General features: G+C 57.7%; 1 protein-coding gene across 4 annotated transcripts; it reads left to right on the plus strand.

The window, feature by feature from the left end:
* Positions 1–748: 748 nt before the first annotated feature.
* On the plus strand, positions 749–26009 carry NR5A1 (nuclear receptor subfamily 5 group A member 1). Of its 4 annotated transcripts, none has more exons than XM_088792952.1 (7): positions 749–900; positions 4657–4773; positions 4901–5042; positions 7041–7666; positions 14585–14704; positions 16564–16711; positions 24293–26009. In XM_088792952.1, exons 2-7 carry the CDS (start codon positions 4672–4674, stop codon positions 24538–24540), a joined length of 1386 nt encoding a protein of 461 aa, XP_088649078.1. In that variant the 5' UTR covers positions 749–900; positions 4657–4671; the 3' UTR covers positions 24541–26009. The 4 variants fall into 4 exon arrangements, with proteins under 4 accessions (XP_088649078.1, XP_074187095.1, XP_074187096.1 ...); XM_074330994.2 differs by lacking the exon at positions 749–900 and adding an exon at positions 3061–3197; XM_074330995.2 differs by lacking the exon at positions 749–900 and adding an exon at positions 3092–3424.
* The last annotated feature ends 1981 nt before the right edge of the window (positions 26010–27990 follow it).

Raw genomic sequence — 27990 nt, forward strand, 5'->3', positions numbered from 1 at the left:
AGGCCTGATCTTCTAGACAAAACTCCCTTCCCTCTCCCCTGCCCTATCCTGGCCTAGCTACCACTTGGCCCACTGTAGCCAACCACCTGACCCACCCTCAACTTCTCCGGCTACGGACTGGGAATCAGCAGCCCATGGTAGGTGGTGACATTCAGAAAGCCAGCGTGGAATGACCACAGTCAGCTCACCTGCTTGCCTTCTGGCCCCCTCCTCCTTTCTTCACCTCTAGAGGAGTAAAATGACCAGGCCAAAGTCGCAGGGCCATCTGGTCAAGTCATCCACGCCCCTGCCTCCACACCAGTCCGACCTGACTGCACGCCCATGTCTGGGCCAGACTGGACCCTGCCAGGCCAGGCCCCAGGGAGGTAGCCGTTCAAGAGGAGAGAAGCTGGGCTGCAGGCCGGGTGGGGGAGCCGCCCATAAATCAGGCCCCACTCCCACCCAGTCGCTAACAAGCGGGGCTGCCTACCCGCCTACGTGGGGTCCCTGCCTCTGGGCTCCCACAGCGGCCTGGAACAGCCAGCTGGCCAAGGCCTCCAGAGTGCCTTGGCCTCCGCCCCCACCCGCGGCCCCCAGATAGATAGGGGTACTATTTTTTTCTTTTAAGAGAAGAAAAAAAATAGACCTAAATGAAGAGAAACACCAACAAAGAAGGAGAGAGGCCTGCAGAGTCACGTGGGGGCAGAGACCAATTGGGCCTCTGGTGCCCCCCCCCAGGGCGGGGAGGAGGAGGACGGTTGGACAGAGCCAGCCTACTGTCCGCCTGCCGCCCGCCGTGGCGTGAAGGAGTTCCGTGTGCCCACCGTCACCACTGCCCAACCTGGGCTGCCGGAGCCTCCCCTCGGACCCCCGGTGCCCACTGCCCACCCTCATCCAGCGTGAGAGCTCGCCTTCCGCTCCGTAAGTGAGGGCCTGGGCCCAGGCCTCTAATGGCCAGCCTCCCTCCTCAGTGCCTCCCTGCGGCCTGGGCTGGCCACTGCCTGCTCTACTGAGTGACGGGTGTCCGCTGCTCTGGGCAGAGAAGGGGCCGGGGATCTTCCCAGACCTGCCCTCCCATCATGTTACCCCCTTTTTCCCGATGCGGCTGATGGGAGGAACTAGGCCTATGGGGACAAACTCAATGGGGTCTGGGGTGTCCTGCTGTCTATGGGGGGGGGGCAGTGTTCACAGAGCTGTGTTGACCCAAGCCTGGTAGTCTGTGCGTGTGTCTATCGTCCCTGGGTCTCCTTGCCTGCATCTTTGCTGTCTCTGAGTTTCTGTGGATTCCCTGTCTTCAGTGTCCATCTGTCAGTCTGGGGTCTGTGGCTGGGCCAGGTCAATGTTTGCTTCCCTGGGCAGGTACGTGAGGGGCTGTGATTCCTCACATGAGCTGGAACCTGAGGCTGAAAGGCAACTGCAATGGAACCTGGAGGGTCAACCCAAGTACCCCTGGGGAAGAGGAGGGTTGAGGAGGAGGAAGAAGGGGAGGACTGGCTCAGAGCCCTGTCCCCACCCCACCTGGCCCCCCAGCCCGGGCTCTATTTATACTGCCTGGGTCTTCCTCAACAATGTCCAGGGGACCCCAGTGGGCTTTACCCTAGAGAAGCCAAAAGGGGACTCCCTTCCCAGCTGTCCTCCTCAATCTCTTTCACTCCCCCTGCAGAGGAGGTGCTGCTCCTGTTTTTCACTTTCTGAGGGCCCCTCCCTGATATTAAGAGACAGTAGACCCCCACCTCCAGCTCTGGCAAATGCTGTCCTTTCTCAGGGCCTAGGGGTAGAGGAGTCTGCAACTAACTGTGCTTCTGGCTCTCTGTCCTCCCTCTTCACCAAGATTCAACCACAGAATCTCTTGGAAACCGCAGAACCCCTTATGTATGGAGGGCCCCTCTTTTTCATTTCATATGTGGAGAAACTGAGGCTCAGAGAAGCTAAGTGACCTGCCCGAACTTGCACAGCAAATCCCCGGCAGATTCTGCCCGTTATTCCGCGGGCTGAGAGAGATGAGGAGTGGTCCGTGAGGAGTCTTCAGCCTGGCCTTCGGCTCCTGGGCTCGCAAGATTAAGGCCCCAGCTCCAACCAAAGCAGGAGGCCTTCTATCTGGGGCCCAGGTGAAGCCGGCTGCAGCCAAGGGTCCGAGCCTTCAGATCTGGGCCTTTGGGTCGGTTGCGTCGCTGCAGATTCATAATTAATTGCTCTATTTCCCATCTTAGTCTCGCTGCTCTCAACAATCTACTTACCCTAGGTGCCTGAAGGGGGTGGGGAGCCGCAGGATGCCAGACGGCCCTCTTCTCTTGCGTCTCAACTTCATCTGAAAAAAACGAGAGTGACCCGGCAGACGTTCCCCAGCCCAGAGAGAGAGCTCAGCCCGTCCCCGCCCAGGGAACCGCTTGTGCCCAGGGCTGCCAGCCTCTCCCTTCCCCTGCCCCCAGCCCGGTTCGAGCGCAGAACCAGAGCGGGAGGGGTTTCTCCTGCCCCGGGCTCTCGTCTCCCAGCTCCCGCTCCCTCGTTGGCTTCGGGTCCTCACCAAACCTCGGAAAACTCGCAGGGTGGGATGACCACGATCCCCATTTCCAGCCGAGCAAACCGAGGCCCACCGAGGAGAAAGGGTTTGCCCAGGTCTCATGGATGGACACTACTGATCGCCTCGCAGTACACGCACGTGCTTTGTCATCACCACTGGGGTTCATCCGAACGACCACCCTCAAGGAAGGCCAATCATCAGTCCCACTTCACAGATGAGCAAACTGAGGACCTGAGAGGCGGGAGGTGTGCTTAAGCTTCCAGTGAGACTTGAACTGGTGCCTTAGCCAAGGCCCCCAACGTTCGGCCTTACCCACCTCCACGCTGCAAAACGACCAGCGCCCCTAGCGTGGCCCTCGCCCCCACTAAGCTGAATTGGGAAACGGGCTCTCTTCCTCCCACCGCCGGCCGGTGGCCCTAGGCTCCCAGGCGCCCAGCACCTGCCTGATTCGGAGCCGCTGGGGCTCCGCGGTGGGGGCGGGTTGGGGCTTGGGGGGGGGGTGCGCCCAGAGGGTTAGGGTAAAGGCGCGAGCCCGGCTAGGTGGCGGGGGAGGGCGCGGGCCGAGCCCAGGGTGGGGAGGACGCCGGCTTGGCCTCCGCCCCCGGATACAGCACGCGCCGATATAGAGGGGCCGGCTTGGGCCCGGGGCGGCTGGTTCGCTCGGCGCGCACTAGCGGCGGAGGGGCCCGGGTCCCAGGTGCGCGGTGGAGCAGCCCTGAAGGCGGCGGGGGCGGGGAGGCGCCTGTGGGGGGAGCGCCGAGGCCCCGCGCCCCCACCTCCCCGCCCCCGGCCCGAGCGGCTGTCATCGCGGGCGGGCGGCGCTGCGCCCGGGTGCGGCTCATCGCCGGCGGCGGCGGCGCGGCCGGGAGGTGCGGGACTCGGCGCGGGCGGGACGCGGGCGCTGCTGCTCGCAGGAGCAGCCAGGTGGGCGCCGCGCGGGCCGCGGCCGCCGTCGCGCCCCTTCTCGCTTCCCGGTCCGGGCTCTGCGCGCTTCCCTCCGTGGGACTTCGACTCTCTGCCCGAGGTCGTTCCACCGCCTTGGGCTCGGCCTCCGGGAGCCCGCGGGGTCTCCGCCCGAGGTCTCTGCGCCTGGCGCGGGGCCTGCGGCTCCCCGCCCGGCGCCCGCTGTCTCTTCTGCGCCCTCTCTTCGTCTCTCCGCCCGACGTCTGGTCTCGGTGGCACGGGCTGCGCCTCCCGTCGCCGTCGCTGCCTCGGGCTTTGTCTCTCCCGGCCTTTGGGCCCTCTGTCCTGGGCGCCGTCGCTTTCCATCCCTCTCGGCTCGAGTTCCCGTCTGGGTCTGACTTCGCGGGGCCCCGCCTCGGAGCTCGGGCTCCGATCGGCCGTTTTCCGTGCGGCTTCAGGTCCCGACCACCTGGCTGGGCTCCTCCGTCTCTCCAGGTTTCTCTTGTCTCTCGGCGTGTCTCATCTACCACTGTCTCTGGTTCTGCGTCCGTCTCTCCCAGGATTTCTTGTTTAGCCTCTGTCTCTCGGTGTCTCTGATCTCTGTTTCTCTCTTTCGTTGTCTCTGCCTCTACGTCTTTCTCGTCTCCCCAGGTTTTCTCTGACTCGGCATCACTGGGTCTCTGTCACTCGGATTTTCGTGTCTGTCATCCTGGGGGTCCTCTCTCCGTTAAGCAGCGCGGGTTCCGTGTCTCTCGCTCTCGTCTCGGCCCAGCTCTCTGTTTCTCCCAAACTGTGTGTCTGTGTCCCTCGTCTCTGTCAGATCCCAAAACACTCGGGCCCCACTGCGTCCCGGTTCACTGGCATCTCCCGCGCTGCCGAGCCCATCTCATTTTCTCAGAATCGGGGTTTTGTTCTCTGATGAACGAATCTGGATCGAAACACATCGAATGCGAGGGTCCGCGCTGGGGCTCGGCGGGGGCAGCGAGGGAGGAGCCCCCAGTTGGGAAGGGGAGCGCGAGGCAGGCACCGGGACCGGGAAGGAGAGGCCGGCGCGGGGCGCGCAGGGCGCTCTAATGGGTGGCCTGCCTCGGGCGGCTTGGCCCAGGGCGTTGTCCTAGGGGCCACATGCAGGGCAGGAGGAGGGCGCCGAGAGCGCGCGGCCGCGGTGCTGCAGCACCCCGGGAACTCAGGTCTGCGGCGCTGCCAGTCGCCGTCCCAACCTGCGCTGACCTGACCCCTTCCTCCCTCCGCAGACGGACGCCGCGGGCATGGACTATTCATACGACGAGGACCTGGACGAGCTGTGTCCCGTGTGTGGGGACAAGGTGTCGGGCTACCACTATGGGCTGCTCACATGCGAGAGCTGCAAGGTGAGCGGGCCGCCGGCCGGCAAGGTTAGCGCGGGGCGGGAAGGCGAGCGCAGGGAAACGCGGGGCAAAGCCCTGCCAGGAGGTAGAGAAGGGTCGCCCCGCCCCACGCTGACTCCCCTCTCCCTAGGGCTTCTTCAAGCGCACGGTGCAAAACAACAAGCACTACACGTGCACCGAGAGCCAGAGCTGCAAGATCGACAAGACGCAGCGCAAGCGCTGTCCCTTCTGCCGCTTCCAGAAGTGCCTGACGGTGGGGATGCGCCTGGAAGGTGCGCGCGCCGCGCCGCGGACCTCCGACCCCTGACCTCCGACCCCTGACCTCCGACAGAGCGGGTGTAGGGGGTGGAGTGAGACAGGGGAGAAGGGAGGGCGCCGCTTTCTGGGGCCCGGTGGTTGGCCCCTCACCTGACAGTCCAGCGGATCTCTGCCGGACAGGGGTGAAAACTGGCCTGGGTCCGGCCCAGGTGAGGGATGTGTGCAGGCCCAGCCTGGGTTGAGCTGAGAAGTATCTGAAAGTGGACCCCGAAAGGTGAGCCTCTCCCCAGCCCTTGAGCGGGGTGGGCTGCACTGGGCAGAGCCCTGCAGAGCTCTTCCGTCTGTGGAAAGTTCTGCAACAGCCCCACGGACATCTAGCACCATCCAGAGCAAGTCCTCTTGGCTGCTCAATTCCTTTACTGGAGTTCAAGTTCCAGTGCCACCACTTACCTGCTGGGCCACATTAAGCAAGTTCCTTAACCTCTGAGCTGCAGATTCCCCATCTGAAAAATGGGCTTCGTCGCAGTGCCTTCCGCATTGAGTTAGTGAGAGAATTGTACGAAAGCTCCTAATATCGTACCTGGCAAACAGTAAATGCTCAACGGGTTAGCTTTATTATTATCGGCATTCTTTACGATATTATCTATCCACCATCACTGCCCAGCCCTCACTCCTCCAGCCTACCCATCTGTTCCTGCGTTCATCCGTCCAGAGGATTCACTCAGTTCATTCACTCAGCAGGCAAGAGTTCCCGCCCTGTTTTCAGCCAGACCTTGAGAGGGCTTGGGACTGGGGAACAATCACCCCCACAGGACTCAGGCCCATTCTTGCCTCAGCCCTCAGCCCTCAGTCCAGAGGCAGGAAAGACTCAAGCTCTTTGAGGGTGGACCGTCGTAGGCTTCCACCCTGTTGGCCCCAGCTGGGCTTTGCGCTGAGCAGGCAGCTGTTGGCTAAACTTTTTAAACAATATAGAAGGAGAGCTGCAGACCACAAGTTCTGCCACAGAGGAAGGACTCCTGGATGGGAGGTCTCCTGTCCTGTCCCCAGAGCCCATGTCCCCAGATTCAGGTCCCCAGGGGCCAGGAGAGCTGGTTATTGTGAGCAGCATAAGCCCCTAGTGGGACGTGAGCTTTCTGAGGAGGGCAGCCCACCCCTGTGGCAGGAAGGTTGGCCGAGCAGGCCCCCAAGACACATCCCTTGCTGAGTGCTGCCCTCTCCCTCCCTTCTCCCTCCTCCTGGAGCCCAGGGTAGGGTATTGTCTGAATAGGGGCTGGGGCCACACTGCAGCTGCAGAGATGCAACATTTGGGTCTGGTTGGTGACATATTCGTGACCAGCAAGGGGTTCCTTCCCCCAGCACAGAGCCTGAGCTAACTCTAAACTCAGCTTCAAATTTGAAGGCAAATTTGAGTCATTTTGCAACAGGGTTTTGACAGCCAGTCAGTAAAAAGCTAGATATTGGGACCCAGGTGTGAACAAGGCTGTTCAGGGCCCACTTCCTATCACTATCTCCCTGCCATGCCCTGTGCCCAACCTGAACCTATTGGTGAGCCCCCAGAAGCTCTCAGCCTGGGTCACATGGCATGGTACCGTTCAGCAGGATGAGAGTGGGCAAGAGGCAGGACATCTCGAGCAAGGACAGTGGATTCTGCCTGGGTGAATCCAAGAATACTTCATGGAGGTGGTGATCTGAGGGCTGCATGTTCAGCAGGCAGAAGAGAAGGAAAGGGTTTGAGGCAGTAGGAATATCAAAGGCAGGGTAAAGAAGAAGAGGAGCAGAGAGATGAGGAAGGTGGAGTGGAAAGAACACAGGGTCTCATGAGGGAGACAAGGCCTTGAGCGCCCGGCTAAGGAGACTGACTTCACCTACATGCAGAGGGACCCATGAAAGCGTATTGACTTAGGAGCCAGGAACGAGTTTCACAGTCAGATCTGTTTGGGAAAGATCTGTGCATGGGGCAGTACAGAGGGTGGCTTGGAGGGGGTGAGCCTGACCCTTGCCTCTGTCCACAGCTGTGCGTGCTGACCGCATGCGGGGCGGCCGGAACAAGTTTGGGCCCATGTACAAGCGGGACCGGGCCCTGAAGCAGCAGAAGAAGGCACAGATTCGAGCCAACGGCTTCAAGCTAGAGACAGGCCCCCCTGTGGGGGTGCCCCCACCGCCACCGCCCCCACCGGACTACATGCTGCCCCCTGGCCTGCACGCGCCAGAACCCAAGGGCCTGGCCTCTGGTCCACCTTCTGGGCCACTGGGTGACTTTGGGGCCCCAGCCCTGCCCATGGCTGTGCCTGGCACCCACGGGCCCCTGGCCGGCTACCTCTATCCTGCCTTCCCTGGCCGTGCCATCAAGTCCGAGTACCCAGAGCCCTACGCCAGCCCACCGCAGCCTGGGCCACCCTACGGCTACCCCGAGCCCTTCTCTGGAGGGCCTGGCATTCCCGAGCTCATCCTGCAGCTGCTGCAGCTGGAGCCAGATGAGGACCAGGTACGGGCGCGCATCGTGGGCTGCCTGCAAGAACCGGCCAAAGGCCGCCCAGACCAGCCTGCGGCCTTCAGCCTCCTGTGCAGGATGGCTGACCAGACCTTCATCTCCATCGTGGACTGGGCACGCAGGTGCATGGTCTTCAAGGAGCTGGAGGTGAGTACCTCCTCCTACCTGGCTGGCAGCTGTATGTGGGGTGTCCTCGTAGCTGCCCAAGCCTCAGTGTCAGTCACGCCTTGGACAGGGATGTCCTGCCCAGACTTCAGCCAGTGTCTGGGGACAGGGAGGTGCTGAGTCGTGTTTCTGATCCATCACAGCCTTCCTTGCTTTCCCCCCATTCCTCATTCCCCCCTTTTCTCTCTCTCCTTCTCTGTTTCTTGAGTCTCTATCTCTCACAGCCTCTGCTTCTTCTGCCTCTGCCTCTGTTTCTTTCTGTTGTCTCACTGTCTCTCTCCCTGGGGTGCTGTCTCTCCGCTTTTCTGTGTTTCACCAGCCCTTTCAGCCTCTGTCCGTTTCTCTCCTAGTCTGTGTCTGTGTAGGCACTTATCTCTCTCTTCCTCTGAGATCCCGGGCTCCCAAAAGACTAGCTGAGTCCTTGGGAGACTCTCTGGCTGCCCCAGCCCAACGTCAGGGGGAGCGTCCCACCCACCCTGTTCTCCCATTTGGAGAAGCTGCCGATCCTCGTCAGCCTCACGTGTCATAGATGGAGGTCTCAGTGTCTCAGAGTTCGGGATGATTATGGGCCTTCTCCTTCCCAGCTAAAGTGAAGGATCTTACTGTCCCTGCCTCTCTCGTGCGTGATGATTTGTCCCATGTGTAAGTGTGTGTGTCTGTGTGTGTGTGTGTGGGGGGGGGAGTTGAGGGGGAGGGGAGAGAGGGGATGGCAGGGCTGGCCACTGATCTTCCAGATGAGGCCGACTCTCTACTGCAAGGTCTTCCATCCTCCTGGGTTGAGGAACCTGTGGCTAAAGTAAGCAGGAGAGCATCGGGAGAAAATGAGGCCAGACAGGAAAGAATTTCCCTGTCATCCCGTCTAGTGGTTTGAAGGGCCCAAGGCCTGGCAGCTGCCCCTCTAGTGCCCTGGCTGCCTATGATCAGGGTGTTCTGCTAACCTCAGAGGCCCCCCAAGCCCGGCCAGGCCCATCCTCTCTGGCCCGGGCACAGGCCCTCTTCAGCTCAGGCCAATCGGTGTCTGCCTTTCCCAAGCCGGCCCTGCTGGTGTTCCGGGGCTGGGTGTAAACAGCGGGACCTGTTGCCCTCCCTGCTGGGGCCACTGCAGCCTTGAGCAGCATTGTCAGTGTTGACGTCACTTGGGCCTGGGCTTCCCCTCCAGGGGCAGGTGGCCGGATGGGCCGGGGGCACTGCCTGCTGGGCTGGGCATACGGGGGAATAAGGTGGGGGTGGGCATCATGGGCTGGGGGCCTGGGTTACTCTGGGAGCCAAGAATTGGTGGTGATGGCTCCTGCTTCTACTGTGGAGGGCCTGTCTTGGCTGAGGCCTGGGGATATGCAAGGTGTCATGGGGTGGGTTTTCTTACCCCTGTCCCTTCTGTGGGCCAACTTCATGGGTAGGACAAGAGGCAGAGCCTTGAACAATCCCAGATGGATTGTTCCACTCATGGCTGGAGGCCCTGGTAGGGGATGAGGACCCTTGGGTTGGTTGCCAGCTTCCCCTCCAGATTTCCCATGAGCCCCCTATGCAGCGGGAGGAGGAACAGAGCATTCCCAGCCTTCCAGAGCCCTGGATCCAGGGGCAGGGCACTTCCTCTGGCTGCCTTCCTAGTCTCTCGGGGTTTTTCACGCAGGATGGGAAGGGCTTTTGTCCCAGCTTTGCTGAGTGTTTTTTCCTGCCTCTGGCTTCTCTGTGGTCCAAACCTTCCTGCTTCCCCTTCCCAGAGTCTCTGAATTGAGCCCAGGAATATGAACCGTGGTCACCACCCCCTGTAAAGGAGCCTTGCAGATAAGTACCAGCCCAGTCCTTAGAGGGCTCTCATCAGCCACATGGAACTTCTTTCCCACTGTCCACTGAGTCCTGGACTGGTGTCTGTTTGCAAAGCCAGAGGTGGGGAGGCAGACGAGGGGGAGGAGTGCTGAATGACCCTGTTCTCCCTTTTGGCTGACCGTTCATCATCCCCTCACCTCTGGGCAGGACGTACATCTTAGCAGACAGCAAAGGGGGCTCCCTAGCTTTGAGAGTGGGGCAGCCCTTGGGCTGGGCACTGGGGACACTGAAATGAATTGAACCCAGGAGTCTGCCAGGCTAGAGAGGAGACAGACATGTACATAGGCAATGCCAATGCAGGGTGCCCAGGGCTCTGAGAGCAATGGAAAGGGGCTGAGGGAGCCCAGCAGGAGAGCAAATGGCCCTAAGAACGTTAGGGAAGGTTCCTTTGATCTGTGCCTTTCCAGAAAGCAGCCTGAGAAGATTAAGGCATTCCAGGAAGTGGGAACAGCATAGGCTAAGGCCCCGAATGTGGAAAGGCATCATGTGTCCGGGAGTTCCAGGTGGTCCTATGAGGCAGGTCTGGGCAGGTTGGCTGGTTCAGAAGCAGAGCTTGGACCAGGAGTGGGTCCTTCGGCAGTGGATGATGGACAGCCTACCAGGTCTGGCAGAGGCCCCATATCCTCTTCCCAGAGGCCCACTCAGCCCTCTGATGCTGATGTCTTGATGCCCAGGGGAAGGCCTGGGGTCTTTGCTGAGCTGTCAGGGATGCTGGGGGCCCAGATGTTGGAGCTCTGGATGCCCTTTGGGGATTCTCCTCCTCCATCCTGTTTCCCAGCTTGGATGTCCCTCTGCCTCTATTTTTCCATCTCGCGCATCATAGCATGTTACATCTGACAATGGCGCAGAGTTAACAGCAAAGACCAGAATCAGGGAGGCCTGTGTTCAAGTTCCAGCTCTGCCACTTACCAGGTGTGTGACTTTGGGCAAGTCACTTGACTCCTCTAGGCCTCAGTTTCCTCATCTATAAAATGGGGGAAGTTGAAATAATATCCTCCTCATAGGGTTGTTGTAAGGATTTAGTGAGGCAGGACAGGTGAAGAATTTAGCATGGGGTGCGGCACACAGGAAGCATTCAGTAAGTGGGAGCAGCAGCTGCATCCCCCTTCCTGTCTCCTCTGTTGTGAAACAATTTAATCTGTACTTGCAGGTAGTATAGAGGCCTGGCTGGGAAGCATGAAAAACAGATACATTGTGTCCATGAGCCTCTGAGCACCTAGAGTTCTGGGAGCAGATGGGGCCCACTTGGCCTGGGTTTATAAAGCAAACTCATACCTGCCAGGTAGTGGAAGCCCACCTGTACCTGCGGCTCAGTGCGGGGCAGTGTGTAGGCCCAGGCAGTCAGCCTGTGTGGACAGTTCCCGTGAAGGACAGGTTGGGAGGATGCAAGCTAGGAATTAAGGAGTGGGAGGCAAGGGCCAGGAGTGCCTAATGACCCATCGTGACTTCAGTTCGCCCTCCACGTCCAGCTCCGAGGCCCTCGATTGGCAACAGATTTAACTGCTCAGATATATGGTTTCATTTAAGCAGCAGTAACTCTGTCAGTCCTAGGCTGAAAAACGACGGGCCTGCTGACGACTCGGCCAGGAGAACTCCGTGGCCAGCCCGTGGCATGTCAGCCACTGGAGAATTACAGAGCCTGCTGGCCTTCGGCCGCAGACTGATCAGACCCCAGGGGGCTCCAGAGGGGGGCCTGCTGGGAGGGAGGTCAGCTCTGCACCCATAAATACCCCGTCTCTGAGGCAGGCTGCAAAGTGTCAAGGCTCCTGGAAGATTTGTGGCAGACAGCAGGAGGGGTGGGTGGCTGGTGGGCCAGGCAGAAGGGCCAGGCGACAAGGGACCCCAGGGCCTGGACTACAAACGTCCTTGTTCCCAGGACAGCAGGGAGGCCTGGGGCCAGAGGGGGAACATTTTGCATAGGGAGAAACTTAGGGAAGGTGAAAACCAACCCTCTTTGGTTAAGTGTGCCTCTTAGCCACCTGCTTTCCTGTGGAGAGGAGCTGGCAGCTACGGCCCTCTGGTTTTCTTTTAAATAGAAAGAGAAGTGTGTGTGTGTGTGTGTGTGTGTGTGTGTGTGTGTGTGTGTGTGTGTGTGTGTGTGTTTGTACACATGTGCTCATCTGTTTGGGGAGTGTCTTGGAGTTGGGTGTCTTTATGTGTCCATCTGTCCATCTAGTGGAAGAGCGAGTGAAAAATCTGGCAGGAAAGATTGCTTGGCTGGGCTGTGTGGGAACGCAGGCTGGGACATCGTCCCCAGGCGAGCCAACCATGGTCCACGGAGCCCTTACAACGGACATCCCCGTGTCCACACATTTTCTCTAACCGAATGAGGGAGGATTTATTTTTCCCACTCTCAGAACAGGAAATCAGGGCAGAGAAGGATGTGTGACTGGGCTGGAAATAAAACAAAGGGCACTGGGCACCAAAGCTCAGCCACCATATTGCATCTCTCTGCCCCTATCAGCCCTGCTAGGCAGGGCTGCCCCCACTTCTGGTGCCTGGGTCTGGGTACAGAGTCTGCTCCCAGGGCTTGGCCAGCCGGGTCACGGTGACCCCTTCTGCTTTCTCCCTAAGGCTCAGCCTGCTTATCTCCTAATTCTCCCCCTTATCTTTCACTCTTCCACCTCCCCACCCCCTGTTCCTTCAATCTGGGCACAAGTGCATCTGCTCCTGAGGCCCCCGTGGGTGGGGGGCAGAGCCAAGCCCTGCATGTCCTTCCTCCTGCTTTGCCTTCATCTGGGTCATCGAAGGTGGGCCATTTGACTCCCAGGGCAGGTCCCCACCCAGCATTCCCACCGCCCCCCACCAAGACCGGCCCAGTTGGGGGCATTTGGGCAGAGCCTAGCTCCCTGTGTGTTACCTGAGGCGAGCCTCTGTTTCCTTATCGGGAATATGGGCAGAGTGTCGCTAGGGCAGGGTTGTGGAGTCCTGGCTGTACAGGGACCGGGGCCTGGTTGTAGGCTCACTGAGCCTCACCTCCTTTGGAAACTGATGCGGTGCCTCCTGCTTGCTCTCTGGGGTCTGGATACTTCTGGAGGAGAGCTAAGGTGAGATAAGAAGCAATGTCTTTGTGAATCCCCAGCTCTGGTTCTCAGTCTCTCCTGGCCCCTCAAGTACAGGCTGGCTGTGGCTGAGCCTCGGGTCACCCTGGCAGGGCTTCTGTTCTGACTGTAATGGGGCTCTAGGAAGAATCTTCTGCCAGAGAGGAAGGAGAGGTGTGGGTTCTTGACGCCGAGATGAGGTGAGGAGGGAGGATGGGAGGTGGGGGACTCAGAGCAGGATACAGATTGACCCTGTCTCCTGTCTCAGCATGTGGGCCGGGGACGGGGTAGGCAGGAGAGGCCTGGAGGAAGCCTGACTGTGTCCACCTACTCGCTTTGCTCTTTGTCCATTTTTTCTCTCCCTTTGTCTGCCTGAGGACAGGTCCCAAGGCTGTCCCCAGGAGAGGAGGGGAGCAGAGGGGACGAGGGGGCTTCTACCCCCCAGAAGAGAGCTTTTCGTTAGGCCTGGGACAGTTGCGCTCAGGCCAGGGGCTGCTTGGACCCCTCCGTCCTCCGGGTTGGGGGTGGTTCCTCTGTGCTCTCTGTGCATGTCTTAGGGAGCACATATTTGTTCACCAGCTGCTCACTGACCCCTCCTATGGGGGACCAGTCCTGCCTTCCCATACCCCACAGGTATTGGGGAAGGCAGAGGCATGAATACGTGCCATCAGATGTTGCAGGTGCCATGTCCAGAGGATGGGGAGAGCACCAAGGAAGGAGGAAGGCTTGGCGAGGGTTTCATGGGGGAGGTAAAGAGTATTCCGTGAACTCCTGGGTGGCAAGAGTGGGTCTTATTCCACCTAGTGGCTAAGATCATGCATGTGAGCAAGACAGAGCTGTGTGATCCTGGGCAAGTTACTTGACATCTCTGGGCTCAGTATCTTCTCTCCATAGACTGGGAATAACCACTATACCAACCTCACAGGGTTGGGGAGCTGCAGTGCAACGAGTGTTAGCTATCGTGGTTCGCATTTACTCCAGGGCAGGGCCAGGAAGGTGCCCAGGTCATGTGACCAGGAGGTGTCTGCTGGGTAGGTGGTGGCTGGCCGATAAGCTGCAGAGGCTGAGAGGGACTGGATCTGTACTGCGTCTTCCTAGGATGACCTGCAGTGCCAGGAGGGTTATTGTTTGTCACTGTGGGGAGCTGTGGACGGAATATGCCAGCCCTGGCCCTGGCCTGGCTCTCTGTGACCCCATGAGGGTCCCTCGCCTCCCTGGGTGGCAGATTCTTCATCTGGAAAATAAGGGATTAGGTCCGGGCATCCCTCAGGGCCTTCTGGCTCTGGCATCCCACGGTTCTGAGTCCCACCCACCACTGGTGGGTCCACTCTCGCCGTGCTGGAGTGCATCAGTCCTCAGAGTGGAGCCCCCTCAGGGCGGTCCCCACTGCACTGCAGGCCCCGACCGCAGCCCAGGTGTTCAGATCTGCCTGCTGTCACTTTTCTGTGGCTGCTTTAGATGCCAGACCACCGCCACCCACCTGCTCACTCCCTGGGCTTGACCTCAGGCCTCTTTTCTTGTCCTGAGCCTGAGAGCTCTGCATGAGGCTCAGGGAAAGCCTTGTTTCCTCTTTGTGGCTTGTTGTTTTTGCGTGATCGAGGCTGCTAGAGATGTGACCACAGGACAAATGGGCACATGGAATTAACAATGTTCTTCCCTACATTTAAAGGAGTCCTTCACAGGCACTTCCGTAGACATTAAGCCACCTTTTAATACTTTGCCCACTTCACAGATGAGAAAACCGAGGCCTAGAAAGGTTATAGAACTTGCTTACAGTCATACAGCTTGTAAAAGGCATAGCTGGGGCCTGAAGCCACGCCCATCCGAGTCCTGAGCACCTCTGCTGGACCCTCTTATTATGTTGTTAGACCCCTTTGATGAACTAGACAGATGGGCAAACTGGGCACAGAGAGGTTAAGCACCTTTCCCAGGTCACATACTCAACTGAGCCTCTGAACTGAGAGTGGGAGGAGAAGTGAGAGGAAGGTCCCTGGCTGGACCCCGCTGGACCTGGTGTGCCTCTTCCTTGCAGGTGGCCGACCAGATGACACTGCTGCAGAACTGCTGGAGTGAGCTCCTGGTGTTTGATCACATCTACCGCCAGATCCAACATGGCAAGGAGGGCAGCATCCTGCTGGTCACTGGGCAGGAGGTGACCAGACCTGACGTGCCCTGCCCTGCCCCCACTGTGCACTTCCAGAATTCTGAGCCCAGGAGAGGTCCCAGGCCTCTCCAGGGCTGGCCCTGAGCACCCCGAATATCAGCCCTTTTCCCCAAGTTCATGCGGTGGGACAGCAGCTCTAATCAGGGCCCAAGGGAGAGCACGCATGGAAGTACCAATCGGAGGCTGGAGGTCCATGTGCCCATGAGGGCTGGGAGCCTGGGCCCTGGGTATTAGGGCTGACAGGGTTCCTGGGGCCTGAGGAGATGTTGCCCCCACCCAGCTCAGCTCCATGGCTGAGCGAGGCCTGGCCTGGTCAGGGGAGGCTCTTGGAGTGGCACTGGATCTTGAGAGAATAACTAGGGGGTGGTCAGGTAGTGAAAGGTGCTGGGGTGCAGTCCCCACCTCCACCATAGGCAGAGCGGAAAGCATGAGCAAAGTCTCAGGAAGGGACGTTTAGAACTCTTGAGCCACCAGGAGCCACTGGTATGCTGGACTGTGGGTTTGGCGAGGCCTACTGGGGGGTGAGACAAGCTAAGAGATAAAGCTGGAGGTATTGCTAGGGGCTGGGTTGGATAAGACCTCGCAGGCCCTAAATCCTGAAAGAGTGAATTAATAAATGAATGGGCAGAGGGGTCTGGGCCCCAAAGAACTCAGAGTCAGAATTTGGGCTCCCCCCTAGAGCAGGGAATTAGAGGCACTAGGATAGGGTCCCTGGGCACAGACACTCCTGAAATGGTGCAGGGAGTAAGTGGCGGGGGGGGGGGGGAGGAAGGGGGACCCCCAGCTGGTGAGAGCAGGTGCAGGGGAAATGGACGGAAGTAGAAGGGAGACTGAAGACCGGGACTAGCCTTATGGGGAGGAACATCACGCCCAGGGCAGACGTAGAAGGTGGCGGCTTCACAGGTGCTCGGGTGGGGGTGGGAGACTGAGGCCCTGCCCTCCAGCCCCTACCTCCATCCCAGGCCCTCTGTCTTTCTGTCCTCATCCTCAAGCCTCACCCTGGGTGTCTTGGGCCATCCAGGGCCAGGGGAATGCTGGTCCCAAAGGTGTGACACTGAGGCCACCTGTGAATTCAAATGAAGAGTCTGCGGTATGAGTGTTTGTATGCTGACCCGTGCCAGCATGCAAGTGAAAGTCTGAGGCTGTGGGAATGTGTGTGTGAGTGTGTGTGTTTGCCTGTATTTTATTGTGCACATAAATGTGTGGGTGTCGAGACCTCACTGTCACCAAGTCAGTGGGAGCACACACGTGGGCGTGTGTCTGTCTGTGTTGCCCTGTGATGTGACCATGCAAGGGGTGCGTGTGTGTGTTCACGTCATGAAGTGGCTGGACGACCCTATGAGTGTGTCCATGCGTGTGTGTGAATGTGAGCTGAAGGGGGCCACGTCCTCAGCCCGTGTCCATGTGTGGAACCCCAGGCAGTCTTGTGGTCATAGCCACATGTATCCAGGCAGACCTGCCCCGCTCCTGCCTCCACGCCCAGCAGACATGGTATTTGCTGCAGACGCCACACAAAACACAAAAGCAGCTCTTTGTGTGTGAAGGACCCTTCAGCTCTCCTTCTGCACCTACCTGCCCGGTGTCGGCTCTGCTGCCACGGGGGCCCTCAGCTGGGGGCGGGCAGTGTGAGGAGGGCTGAGAGCCTGGGCCCTGGGTGTCAGGGCCAGGAGGGTTCCTGGGGCCTGAGGAGATGCTGCCCCCACCTGGCTCAGCTCTACGGCTGGGCACACGGACCCCCATCCTCCGATTGGCACTTTCCATACACACTCTCCCAGTCCCTGATCAGAGCTCCTGCCCCATCCTGCCCCATGCTCTGCCACCCTGACCCCTGTGGTCTGCCCACCCAGGTGGAGCTGAGCACGGTGGCTGCCCAGGCTGGCTCCCTGCTGCATGGCCTGGTACTGCGGGCACAGGAGCTGGTGCTACAGCTTCACGCGCTGCAGCTGGACCGCCAGGAATTCGTCTGCCTCAAGTTCCTCATCCTCTTCAGCCTCGGTGAGTGGGCTGAGTGAGGCCTGGCCCAGCCGGGTGGTGCCAAGGGGGTAGGCAGATGGCTGGGCTGGCATTGAGACCCCAAGATGGGGCTATGCGCTGGGGCCTTGGTGGGGCAAGGCCCTCTCCCTTAGTGAACAAGGGCATGAGGGGACCTGGTGCTTAAAACGAGGGTTGCTTGCTTTCTGGGCCTCAGTTTCTGTTTCAAAGTCCAGAGGGCCAAGATAAAGTCATAAACTCGCGCATTATAGGATGAGGCCCCCTTCCTAGAATCTGGTGAATTGCCCGCTGAAAGCCTGAGAAAAGTGCCCATGCCACCTCCAGATAATGCACAGGTGGTTTCAGGGGCTTCTGTTCCCTGGCTCCCCTCCTGGGGTCCCTGTTTTTCCCAGTTTCCTGCTACACGGAGGGTCCAAATTCTGAGTCTGAGCTCTTTGGGGCCCAGACCCCTTTGCCCATTCATTCATTCATTCATTCACTCTACAGACATTTGCTCTGCCTTGCACTGGGGATACGGAGTGAACAAAAAAGACCCAAATCTCTGTCTGCAGGGAGCTGACCTTCTCTTGGGAAGAGAGACATTGTGCATAAAATGATTAGTAAAACACATAAATTAGTGGAATGGTTAGTAACACGTATAGCCTGGAAGACTGCAATAAGTGCTACGGAGGAAACTGAGGGAGCAGAGGGCAAGCCCAGCCCCCAGCTTGCTCCACTCCCAAAGGCCCTGGTGTCTCCCTTCCATTGCCTTCCCAACCCGCCCAGCCCATGCCAATCCAGTCTCTACCCTCCCTCTGGGCTCTCATCAGGCTGGCCTCCTCTCCTTCACCCAACAAGCCATCTTCTGTGCCCAGCGATGCCACAAGCACAGAGGTTTTCCTTGCTCTCAGGTAGCTCCCAACCTGGGAGAGGCCTCTGGCCAGCGCCATCATGGCTGGGCCAGAGAGATGGGGAATCCAGAACAGGGTGTGAGGGCTCTGCCTGGAAGGCTTCCTGGAAGAGGAACATCTGAGCAGGGTCTTAGAGGATGAGTGGGAGTTTGCTGGGGGAATAAACCTTTTAGCCGAGGTGCAGATGGGATGGAAGGTTGAAACAGAGGGCTACGAATGCCTTGTCACTGGAGGAGAGGGCAGATAGAGACATTGTCTTTGCGGCAAATGGCATTATAGCCACAATCTGGCAAGAGTTCGCCTACCCAAGAGTTGTGGGAGGCAGAAGCAGAGGGGAAGAAGGGGGCTGGGAGGGGGTAATTAGTGACGTGTTCTTTGTGGGAAGCCCAGTACTCCGGCCATGGATGGGCCTGGGTGCCTGGGTGGGGTCTTCTGACTCAACAGGCTGATAGCTGGACGGCTTATCTGCAAAGCTACGGAGGTTGGTAGGGGCATCCATGGTGGGGGGCGGGGTGCTGAATCTGGGGCAGCCAGTTAGGAGCCATGGCCTGAGGTCTTTAGAGGAGCCTCAGGGTCCCAGGCCAGGCTGGCTCCAGCTGGGGGAAGCCCCCACCTTCCTCTGTGTCCTAATCTTGTCTGAGCTGCTGGGCTCTGGGATTCTTGGACTGGGTCTGGCCAAAGCCATGGACGGCTGTGCTTGCAGATGTGGATAACCCAGGAGTTAGGTGTATGTTTGTACCTTTGTGTTTGTATCTTTATTTTCACACGTGCAGGCTGTGAAGTTTTACATGTGCGCATTTTATGTGTCACATTGTGTGAAGAATCTGCGTGTAACTGGGGAGGGACTGGGTAGATATAGAGATATGTGGAATGGGTGGCGCTTGGGACACATAGAATTGGAGTGTGGGATATAGTGTGGTCTGGGTGGTTTGTGAGGTGATACGTCGTGACACGACCACCATCAGGAGGCTGCCAGGGAGGTCCTGAGGAGGGCTGGGTGGGTGGGTGGGGTCACCAGCTACCCATCTCCTTGGCCAGGGCTCTATCTATCCTTGGGCAACCCCTGCAAAACAGGGACCATCTTTCGGTTTTCCAGACTACTTGGGACCTGAGACACAGCCTGTGGCCCCCAGCCCTCTTCCCTCCAGAGCCCCAGCACTGGGGACTTCCAGGCCCAGCACAGCTCTGGCCTCTACCAGGTGATCCGTGTAGGACTTGTCCTCTTCCGGGGTGTCCAGAGGACAGCACAGCTGAGCCCACCCCTCTTCCCTGGGTCCAGGAAGGGGCTGTGCTCATGCGTGCCCCACCCCCCTTCATGCTAAGCTTGATCCTGTTTTCCAGAAGAGGCAGCTGGAGCCTGAGCCTGGAGTATCCACAGTGCTTAGCTGGAGCAGGCTGGAGGGGTGGGATGGAGGAGGAAGAGTGTGTGCACATGTGTGCACGTGGGTGTGCCCCCGTGCCCGGCCGGGTGGGGCAGTGATTAGGAATGGGGACTAGAGACGGACCACTTGGATTCTCAATGTGGAGTCTCTTTTGCCCTTGAGCAAACCACTCCCTTCTCTGAGCCTCTATTGCCCCATCTGTAAAATGACCATCATAGTAATCCTTAACTTGCTATGAGGATTTAATGAACGAACTCCCCAAAATGCTCAGCACGTGGCCTGGCCGTTGGAATGTGTGTCAGTATTGCCTTCATTATAACCATCATTATTAAGTTGATGAGCAAATGAACAAGTTAATAATAGAAAGAATGAATGAATGAGTCAGTCTCCATCTCTATTGCACGCTGTGTGTCTGGCACAGTGCCTGGCCTTTGGGGGCTGAGGTGGGTGAGGGCGTGCTTAGCCCAGCAGGCCAGATATTCTAGTGAAGTTGGGGTATGAGGAAAGGCGGAAGCCCCAGGACCTGGCCTGCCCAAACTCGTGGGAGAGCATTGAGAGAGGAGACCAGGTAAGCCACAGAGGCCATTGGCTGACAGGTTCCAGGTAGAAGAGGACCCTGAGCAGTTTAATGTGATCAGGGTTGGGCCAAAGAAGAGAAACCAACTACACCTAGGATATCAAGGAAGGCTTCTTGGTGGAGGGGCCTTTGAGCTGGGCCTTGCAGTATGAGTAGGAGTATTCTGGGTGAAACAAAGCGAATAGCAGCAAGGGCATTCCAGACTGAAGGAACAGCTTGTCCAGTGGTATAGGAGAATCCTGAAAGTCTGCTGTGGCTGTGGGGCAGGGAGAGGGTGCAGAGGAGGCTGCTGAGCTGTGCAAGGCCTTGAATGCCAGGCTTAGCATCTTGAACCTTCCCTGGGGAAGGATTTTCAGCAGGGGGGTAACATGATCAAATTTGTGTTTTAGAAGGTGCTTCCAACTGCAGCATGGGAAAAGGATGGCAGAGCCCTGCGAAAGGCTAGACCTGGGGCAGGGGTGAAGTGAACAAATTTGGGCAAGATGAGAAGGAAGATTTGCCCAGAGTCTGGAAGGTGGGAGGGGGCTCCTTCTATGACCACCAGACCTGGGTTCCCAAGGGAACTGGGGGCCAGGGAGGGACGACCACTTACCACAGACCTCTAGCTCGCATGCTGGGTGTCACCTTTAGGGCAACACCTCCTTGGGCTGGGCAGCCTGAACCCCTGTGGTGACTGTCTCCTACTCCACCCCACTCTCCCCCACTCTCCCCCCCCCCACTGCCCTCCAGCCCACTCAGCGCCTCCTTCTCGCCTGCCTCCGCAGAAGGGTGCCATTTGGTGTCTAAATAGCCGTCTCAGGCAGGCGAGGAGGCAGGTAAGGAGGTTTAATTAAAATTAGTGCCTCTCTCCTGGCAATCACGGTGTTTATGAAGATGGGCCCGGCTGGCATTGTTCTGCAGAGGACTTAATCGAAGCTTAATGGATTGACCTAACATTCGATTTCCTGACTTCCATTGAGGCGGCGGCAGCAGCATTCCCTTAAGCGTTTGCAATTTACCCACTGCTCCTCGCCAACAAAAGGCGGCCTGAATAGCAGCCCCACTCGAGGGGCCATTGTGCGCGGGGGCGCCTGCCTGAGTCACCGCTATTGGGACAACATTCTTTATGCCTCACTGGAATGAAAGGATTATTCAAATATTCAATTAAACCGTGAAAAGGGGGCTTTTCTGAGAACCTGGGGGGCCCCAGCTCCGCAGAGCTAGCGGGCTGCTCTCTGAGGCGGGGGTGCCATCTCCCGGCCCCCTTCCCCCTCCCACCTCCAGGATTGCTGGGAGCTGAGCAGGCTTTTCTAGAGGGTACCCATCTCCAACCTGTGGTCTCTTAGGGCCCCAGAGCTGGGCACACAGATTAGGTCCAGTTCTTGGGTTCCCTGTGAGGAGGCAGAGATTAATTTACCTCCATGTTGCAGATCACAGGAAACTGAGGCTCTGAGAGGGGAAGAGACTTGCCCAAGTTCACCCAGCTGGAGGTAGAGCTGGGATTTGAACCCCTGACACATTAAGGGGGCATCTCAGGTTTGCGTATCCCTGCTCTGTGATTGATGGAGGAAGGGCGTGGAGTTTGGTGGGATGTTGGCTCTGTCATATCCATGACTCCACAGTCTTCACACAGTCCCTTTAGGTGGGGGCACAGGGAGGCTGGGAGAAGGGACGGGACTTAAGCATGATGTCCTTCACGGTGAAGACAAAGTTGAGTCTGCAGTCCAGAGTAGCCTCTGGGGAAACCTAGGACCCCAGGGGAGGCCCTTGGGTGGCTCTCCTGGATTGGATGAACTGCAATGTTATCAGATCCAAGCTTGACTCCACTTACCCACAGGGTTTTGGAATCAGAGAGACCTGGGCTCAAATCCGGACTCTGGCATCTATTGTGTGTCCCAGGCACGCCCCACCGTTTCTGCACCAGAGGGGTGCCCTTTCCTGCTTGTCTGGGCGTCTGCAGGGATTAACTAAGCTGGGAGCAAGGTGTCTGGTTGGTGCCCAGGAAATTGGGTCCGCTTATACTGTAGTTGTTGGGGCTTAATTAGTGAGTGTGTTTCCCTCCCCAGCCCTGTAGCCAACCTCAAGGGGAAAGCGGGGGATCTCTAGTCTGTAGAGAGCTGGGGACCCATAGAACTGCTAGGAGGGGGGCTATCCCTGAAAGCTGTCCCTGTTCTGCACCCATCTCCTGCACTCCGCTCTACTGTCCCTGGTGCGTGCTACTGAGAACAGTAAATCCTGGTAAAGCCGAGGCTCCGGGCCTCTAGGGCCCTCCCACTCCTGCCTCTACTGCAGCATCCTAGCCAGTCTTCCCCTCCCCCCCAGCTGTTTCCTCTGGGCCCCTTTACTGCTGTGTGGCTTTGACCTAGTCCCTACCCTTCTCTGGACCCCCAGCCTCCTATTGTGAATTGTCAGAAAGCAATGTCAGGAGACTTGCCCTAGCTCCAGGGATGGTAGGGGGTAGAGGGAACAGTATTGGGATGGAAAGAGGTTGGGATAGGGATGGAGTTAGGTTGGAGGGGGAACTTCCTATGACCTTTGAATGAGTCTGGAGCAAGTCAGGCGAAGGAGCAGGGCTGCTATGAACAGTTGGGCAGGTTGTTCACTGCACAAGGGAACCTAGGCAGGGGATGCGAAGGGGCTGAAATCCAGCTTGTGTGCCCCTCACCAAGCTGTCTCTCTGTGGATAAGGGGGCACTTCGTTCTAATTGACACAAAGGTGCCTTATGGCCTAATGTCAACCCTGAGGAGTTGAGGAAGAAAATGACCCTGGCTCACTTATTACAGGAAGGAGAGGGGGCTGGGAGTGGGAGTGGAGGATTGGGGCCAGATCCTGCCATACGCCCCAGGCCCAGCTCGGGTTTCCTTAAATCCGACTTTGGACAACACAGGCCTCAGCGCGAGCGTTGGGGGCGGCTGGGGATCAGGGTTGCCAGGAGCATGAAGCTCTCCTGGCGCAGTGGGTGTTAAGAGGGATTAGAAGGGCCAAGGGCTGCACACGCTGGGCTCCCGACTCCTCCGCAGCAGTAGGGCTGGGGGTGGGAGGGGTGGACCGGAAGTGGTGGACGGCCATTTTCTGAGCTGCTGGGTGCCACATCCCAGGGAAGGCCAGGCTACGATTTGGGGAAGAAGGACCGATTCTGTGGATTTCTTTTGACCCTCAGCCTGCAGGCAGGGCACCAGCTGGAGATGCTGCCCTAGAGCTGAAAGGGGTCTGTAGGTTGTGATGAGGACTGTGTGACAAGAAACTGACCCTGTCTGGGCACCCCTGGGAGCCAAACACCTGCATAGGACCCTGCACCCAGCCCTCACCCTGCAAAGTAGGCATGACCTCTTTCATAGAGGAAGAAGGTCTTTCAGGTCAGGAGGGGGCAGGGCACAGGCCACTGCTCCTAAAAGGTGGGGCTGGGATTTGAACCCCCATCCATCTCACCCCCAAGACATTTTATTTTTTGTCTCTTCACTGGACCTCGGGTGTCCAGGGGTGCATTGATCACACTCTTCCATTCACGGCACGAAGGATCATTGGTTCGTGTGCAGCCAACCGGCCTCCACTGCCTCCCATAGGCAACCGTTCCTTCATGTGTAACTTGGATCTTTTGTTTGTCCCTGTTCTTACTCAATGTGCCTGCCTGCTTTGTGTACTCACGCTTTAATTTATGTAGAGATCTTTGTTTTCTAGACCTCATTCTGAATCTATCTGTTTTGCTTTATTTCCAGTCAGCCCCATGTTTTTAAAGACCCACCCATCGCTCTGTGTAATGTCTGCTCCTTTACTGTCGACTGCACAGGACTCCCAGGGGGTGCAGCCACCACATGGCCATCCAGGCTCCTCCCCATCATCATAAATACTGCTTGTGGTACTGGAGCCTCTTGATTGATCAGAGGGTAGACCCAAGGAGTGCCTGTCGCTCTTTAGAATGGGGCCACCAGTACACACGCTTCACAGTTGTGAGATGGGACCCTTCCATTCACAGTGCACCTCTCTGGTGGTTGCGGCGGGGTGGTGACATTCATGGGAATGATGGCAACGGGATAGTTTTGACCATGGGGATGGGGGTGGTGTTGATCATGGCCATGGTGAGAGAAGTGAGAATGGTAACAACTGACATATCGGGACTTCTTGCTGTTGTGCCACGCGCTGTTCTTCTGAGCACTGTCCACGTGTCAAGTCCCTGAATTCTCCCGACACTCTTGTGAGATAGATACTACTGTCACCCCCATTTTCAGATGAGGAAGTTGAAAGGTTAAATAACATGCCCAGGGATACACCTGGTGGGCTTGGTGATGGTAGAGGTGTTCCTCGTGACCACTGTGATGATGACAATGGCAGTAATGATGGCGACAGGTGATTGTGGCGGGGTGGTTGATGGTGGCAGTGTGTGTTGGTGATAACCACAGGGAGGTTGGTGTTGGTGACTGCTGATGATGGCGATGTTTAATTATGGTGATGACGGTGATGGTGACAATGGTGGTGACAGGAATGATTGAGGTTTGGTTGATGATGGCAGCAGTGGCCATGTTTGGGGACAACATAGGGATGCGATATTAGTGAGTGATGATGGTGGCAGTGTTCATCAGCCATGGCGGTGACAATGGTAATGGTGACGTGGTGGTGATGGTGGTGATGGGGAGATTGTGGTTGCATCGTTGCTGGTGGCAGTGCCCATGGAATCACCATTCCACTGAGTTGGTGATGCCAGTGACTATCGATGATGTGATGGGTTGGTGATGGTGACGGAGCTCCTCCCTTTTGCAGACGTGAAGTTCCTGAATAACCACAGCCTGGTGAAGGATGCTCAGGAGAAGGCCAATGCCGCCCTGCTTGATTACACCCTGTGCCACTACCCGCATTGCGGGGACAAGTTCCAGCAGCTGCTGCTGTGCCTGGTGGAGGTGAGGGCACTGAGCATGCAGGCCAAGGAATACCTGTACCACAAGCACCTGGGCAATGAGATGCCCCGCAACAACCTGCTCATCGAGATGCTGCAAGCCAAGCAGACTTGAGCCTGGGCTGGGTGGGACCGGGACCTGGGCCGGGGGAGGGGCCGCAGCCACCCCCGCGGCCCTCCAGACGGTTTATTTTATTATGCCGACCCAGGAGCCCCACCTTGTGGGCCTCTGCCCCTGAGTTCTCTGAAGCCCTGTGTTTGGGAAGTGGGTGAGGGTGGGCAGGGCCTGGCTGAGGTCGGGTGGCCCCCTAGCCACTGGCACTGCCACTAAGAGTGCCCCAAGGAGATGGCTGCTAGCCACCCCTCTCCCTCCTCCTGCTCCCAGCTCCCAGCTATCTGTCCTGGAGTCTGGAGCACCAGGGAAGAGGTTGGGGAATCCCTGGTGGGCCTCAATGTCCTTTGGGTCAGAGGTCATCCCTCCTTCGTCTCCTGGAAACAGAAGCAGAAAGAAGTTGAGTGGGCACCATCTGGTTCTGGAGACCCCCTCAGACGGACCAGGAGGGACACCCTCTGTTTTATAAACTAGGCATAACTGAGTCTGCAAAATTGGACAGGGACAGTTAGGCCCTGGAGGACATTGGGAGACTGGTTAGGACAAAAAGACCTCCTCCTTAGCCCTCTACCCCATTTGACTTCTGCAGGGGAGAACTTTGACATGTTATCTGAAAAGAATTTTGCTACAATCATCTTTCTATCCCTCTCCCACCAGAGGAGAAGTTTGGCACAATCAACATTCTAGCCCAACTCGCAATTGGCCAGCCCAGGCTGGTATTTATCTGCAAGGCTGTAGTCAAGAGGTTATTTGTTTTGTTTGTTTCTTAATCTAGATACTCCTTGAAAGGTGTGTATGTGGGGGGTAGGAGACAAATTTGGGGATGAGGCTGGGGTTTGGGGATTAGCACCATGTACGGCCCATGGTTTGTCCCCAAACACCCTCATACCACGTACCTCACTGGTGGAGCTGGGTCATTATTTCTGAGCCCTATTCCAATCCAGAGAAGAGCTGTTGCTTGCCCCCCACCCCACTCAATGAGCAGCAGGATGCCTTGTGGGGGGCTCAGAGTCTCTGTGTGTGGGAATATGGGTGACCTTGGGGAGGGTGTATGGGTCTACAGATGAGGGACATTGCCAATAAGCCCCTCCCTCATTGGCCACATCCCATTGGGTCCCTTGCTGCAAACCCTTGAAGTTGGGCCTCAACTCCCTGCCCTTTGTCCTAAAAGACACTCTCCAGGGCAAGGCACTAGGGAGAGGCCTCGGCTGTCCTCTGTCCCTGGGCTGGACATCCACTGCCTGTCCTGCTTTCATGTTGCCGTTGCAGCTTGCGCTGAGCCTGCCCAGTTGGAGGTGACTGGGCATCCCTGCTTCCCTGCTTTCCACTGCCCTGTCTCAGTCCCCACCCCTGCCCACTGAAGTGTGTGTCCCCACCAAGGCCGGAGACCCACAGCCCCAAATGAGAAGTGCCCTTAAGAATCTCCCAGCCCCTGCAGCCCTGGAATAAATTTTGCAATTAGTTTCCAGCTACCTTTGGCTATTTACATTCTGGGGCCAAAGCAGACCTCCTAACAGGTTTGGGTAGTCTAGGGTGGTGCAGTGCTCCGATTGAGATGGAGGTGTCACTCGGATAACCGTTGGTTCAAAACTCTCGGGAGGCAGGATGTGGTGTGTAAGGGGAACCAGGCACTGTGGCCCCTCCTCATCCCTGGGACCCGGCCATACCCAGGAGGCCTTGGAGATGCTTGGGCCTTCTGGGGCCTCAGTCTCAGTGCCATTCTGGCAGTGCAGCTCAGTCACCATCTTGGGCAGAAGGGAGCAATTGTTTAGTGAGCACCTACTGTGTGCCATCCCTTATCTCATGTTCCTACAGTGGCCCAGTGAGGCAGGAGTTATAATCCAGGAGAGGCACTTGGCAAGTGCCCCTCAGTCAATGATCTGCAGGAACAGATTCAAACCTGGTCCACCTGCCTTGAAAGCACTGGCCCTGTCCGCTGCCCACGGGGTGGCCAGCTACAGGCCCTTGGCTCAGCCCTTGAGCTGATTCCCTTGCATCCTCCTCCCCCATCGCATGGTGGCAGCAGTGAGCAAGGCCGACATCTGAGGAAGTTTCCTGGGCTCCAGATGCCTTCCCAGGATTTCGCCTGCCTTGGCAGTCTTGTTCCATCTGTTCTTTGCAGCCCCAATTATGATATGAGGAAACTGAAGTACAGAGGGGTGAAGTGGCCTGTCAAAAGTCACACACTTAGAAGGGACAGGGTCATCTCTCTACATCGCCCTGACCTACATTGTTTATCCCCAGGGTCACTTCTGATCCACCTGCCTCTGTGCAAATTAGGAAGAGGTGCCCCCTCTAGGCTGAGGTTGCCCGAGGCTCATGGCTTGGTAGTGGCTTTATGCAAAGGAAAAAACGTCCCTTTCCCTTTTGGTACCTTGAGAAGTGAAGCAGATACCCTGGTTCCTGCCTCTGGGGGATGTCCTGTTCTGTAGGAGGATACTGTCTTAATCAGATCATAATCCAATGTGATACGTCATGTAACTGAGCCAGGTAAGGTGAGGAGTGACTGACTCTGCTCCCGGGGGGACAGGAAGTCTTCATAGAAGTGTCATCCAAACTGGCTTTTGAAAGATTTCCAGGAGTTTACCAGTTAGACAACTATTGGGAGTCCAGGCAGAGGGAACATTGTGAGCAAACGGAGGGAGGGGTGTCAGCCAGTGGTGTTTGGGAACCCAGGAGAAGTTATTTGGGTTGGAGAGTAAAGAGAGTGTGTTTGGGGAGGAAGGGTATGAGCAGGTGGAGGCGAGACTGGAAAGGAGTCCTGGGTCCCCATCCTTCAGCCCCTCCTCCCACCAGTCCTTAGTAGTTTGGGGGGGAGGCAGGAGCTCTTTGGAGATGAGGGGAAGGAGGCAGAGGACACTGCAAATGTAGGCAGTAGGGACCACTAAGTGCCCCTCCCAATTCAGCTTGGCCTGATACCCCCATTCTGCAGATGATGGACTGGGCTTCAAGAGGTTCAACAGCCCCCATCTCCAGAACTAAATACCCAGAGTTCTGTCCTTGTGTGGTGGGTCAGCCCCTCACCCCTGTAGATTTTGTCCCAGACGCCACCCAAGCAGGACCCAGGGTGGAAGCAACTTCTCAGGTTGTGGAGGGAGCAGGGGCAGCCTGTACCTTGCTGGGTCTTAGGGCTTCTGCTCACAGCCCTGCCCTACCTCCAACCACCCACATCTGGGGTGGCTACTCCCCCAGGGAGGCTGCTCTGACGGTCCTCAGCTGTGCCTCATCCTCTGGCCCCAGCAACATTCCAGCCAGGCTGAGGTCAGCAGGACAGTGAGCCTCTGTGCTCCGAGTCCCAGCCCTGGGTGCCCCTCAGCCTGGCCCTTTGACTTGGGCCTCCCCTGGCACCAAGCACTAACACATCAGCACTGTTCCTCATCTCGGCCCTGACAACGTTCTACCCAAGAAGAGACCGAGACTCAGCGAGGAATGTGGCCTGTGGCCCCAGAATGG

This window comes from Rhinolophus sinicus, chromosome 16 (assembly GCF_057876585.1).
Source record: "Rhinolophus sinicus isolate RSI-liver-muscle chromosome 16, RSI-T2T, whole genome shotgun sequence".
NCBI lineage: Eukaryota > Metazoa > Chordata > Mammalia > Chiroptera > Rhinolophidae > Rhinolophus > Rhinolophus sinicus.

What these genes read in the sequence shown, in the direction of transcription:
- NR5A1 (XM_088792952.1), top strand. Translation starts at nt 4,672, where the DNA reads ATGGACTATTCATACGACGAGGACCTGGACGAGCTGTGTCCCGTGTGT. An exon ending in TGGTCTTCAAGGAGCTGGAG is followed by an intron (nt 7,667 to 14,584) that starts GTGAGTACCTCC and finishes TCTTCCTTGCAG; the next exon opens with GTGGCCGACCAGATGACACT. An exon ending in TGCTGGTCACTGGGCAGGAG is followed by an intron (nt 14,705 to 16,563) that starts GTGACCAGACCT and finishes CTGCCCACCCAG; the next exon opens with GTGGAGCTGAGCACGGTGGC.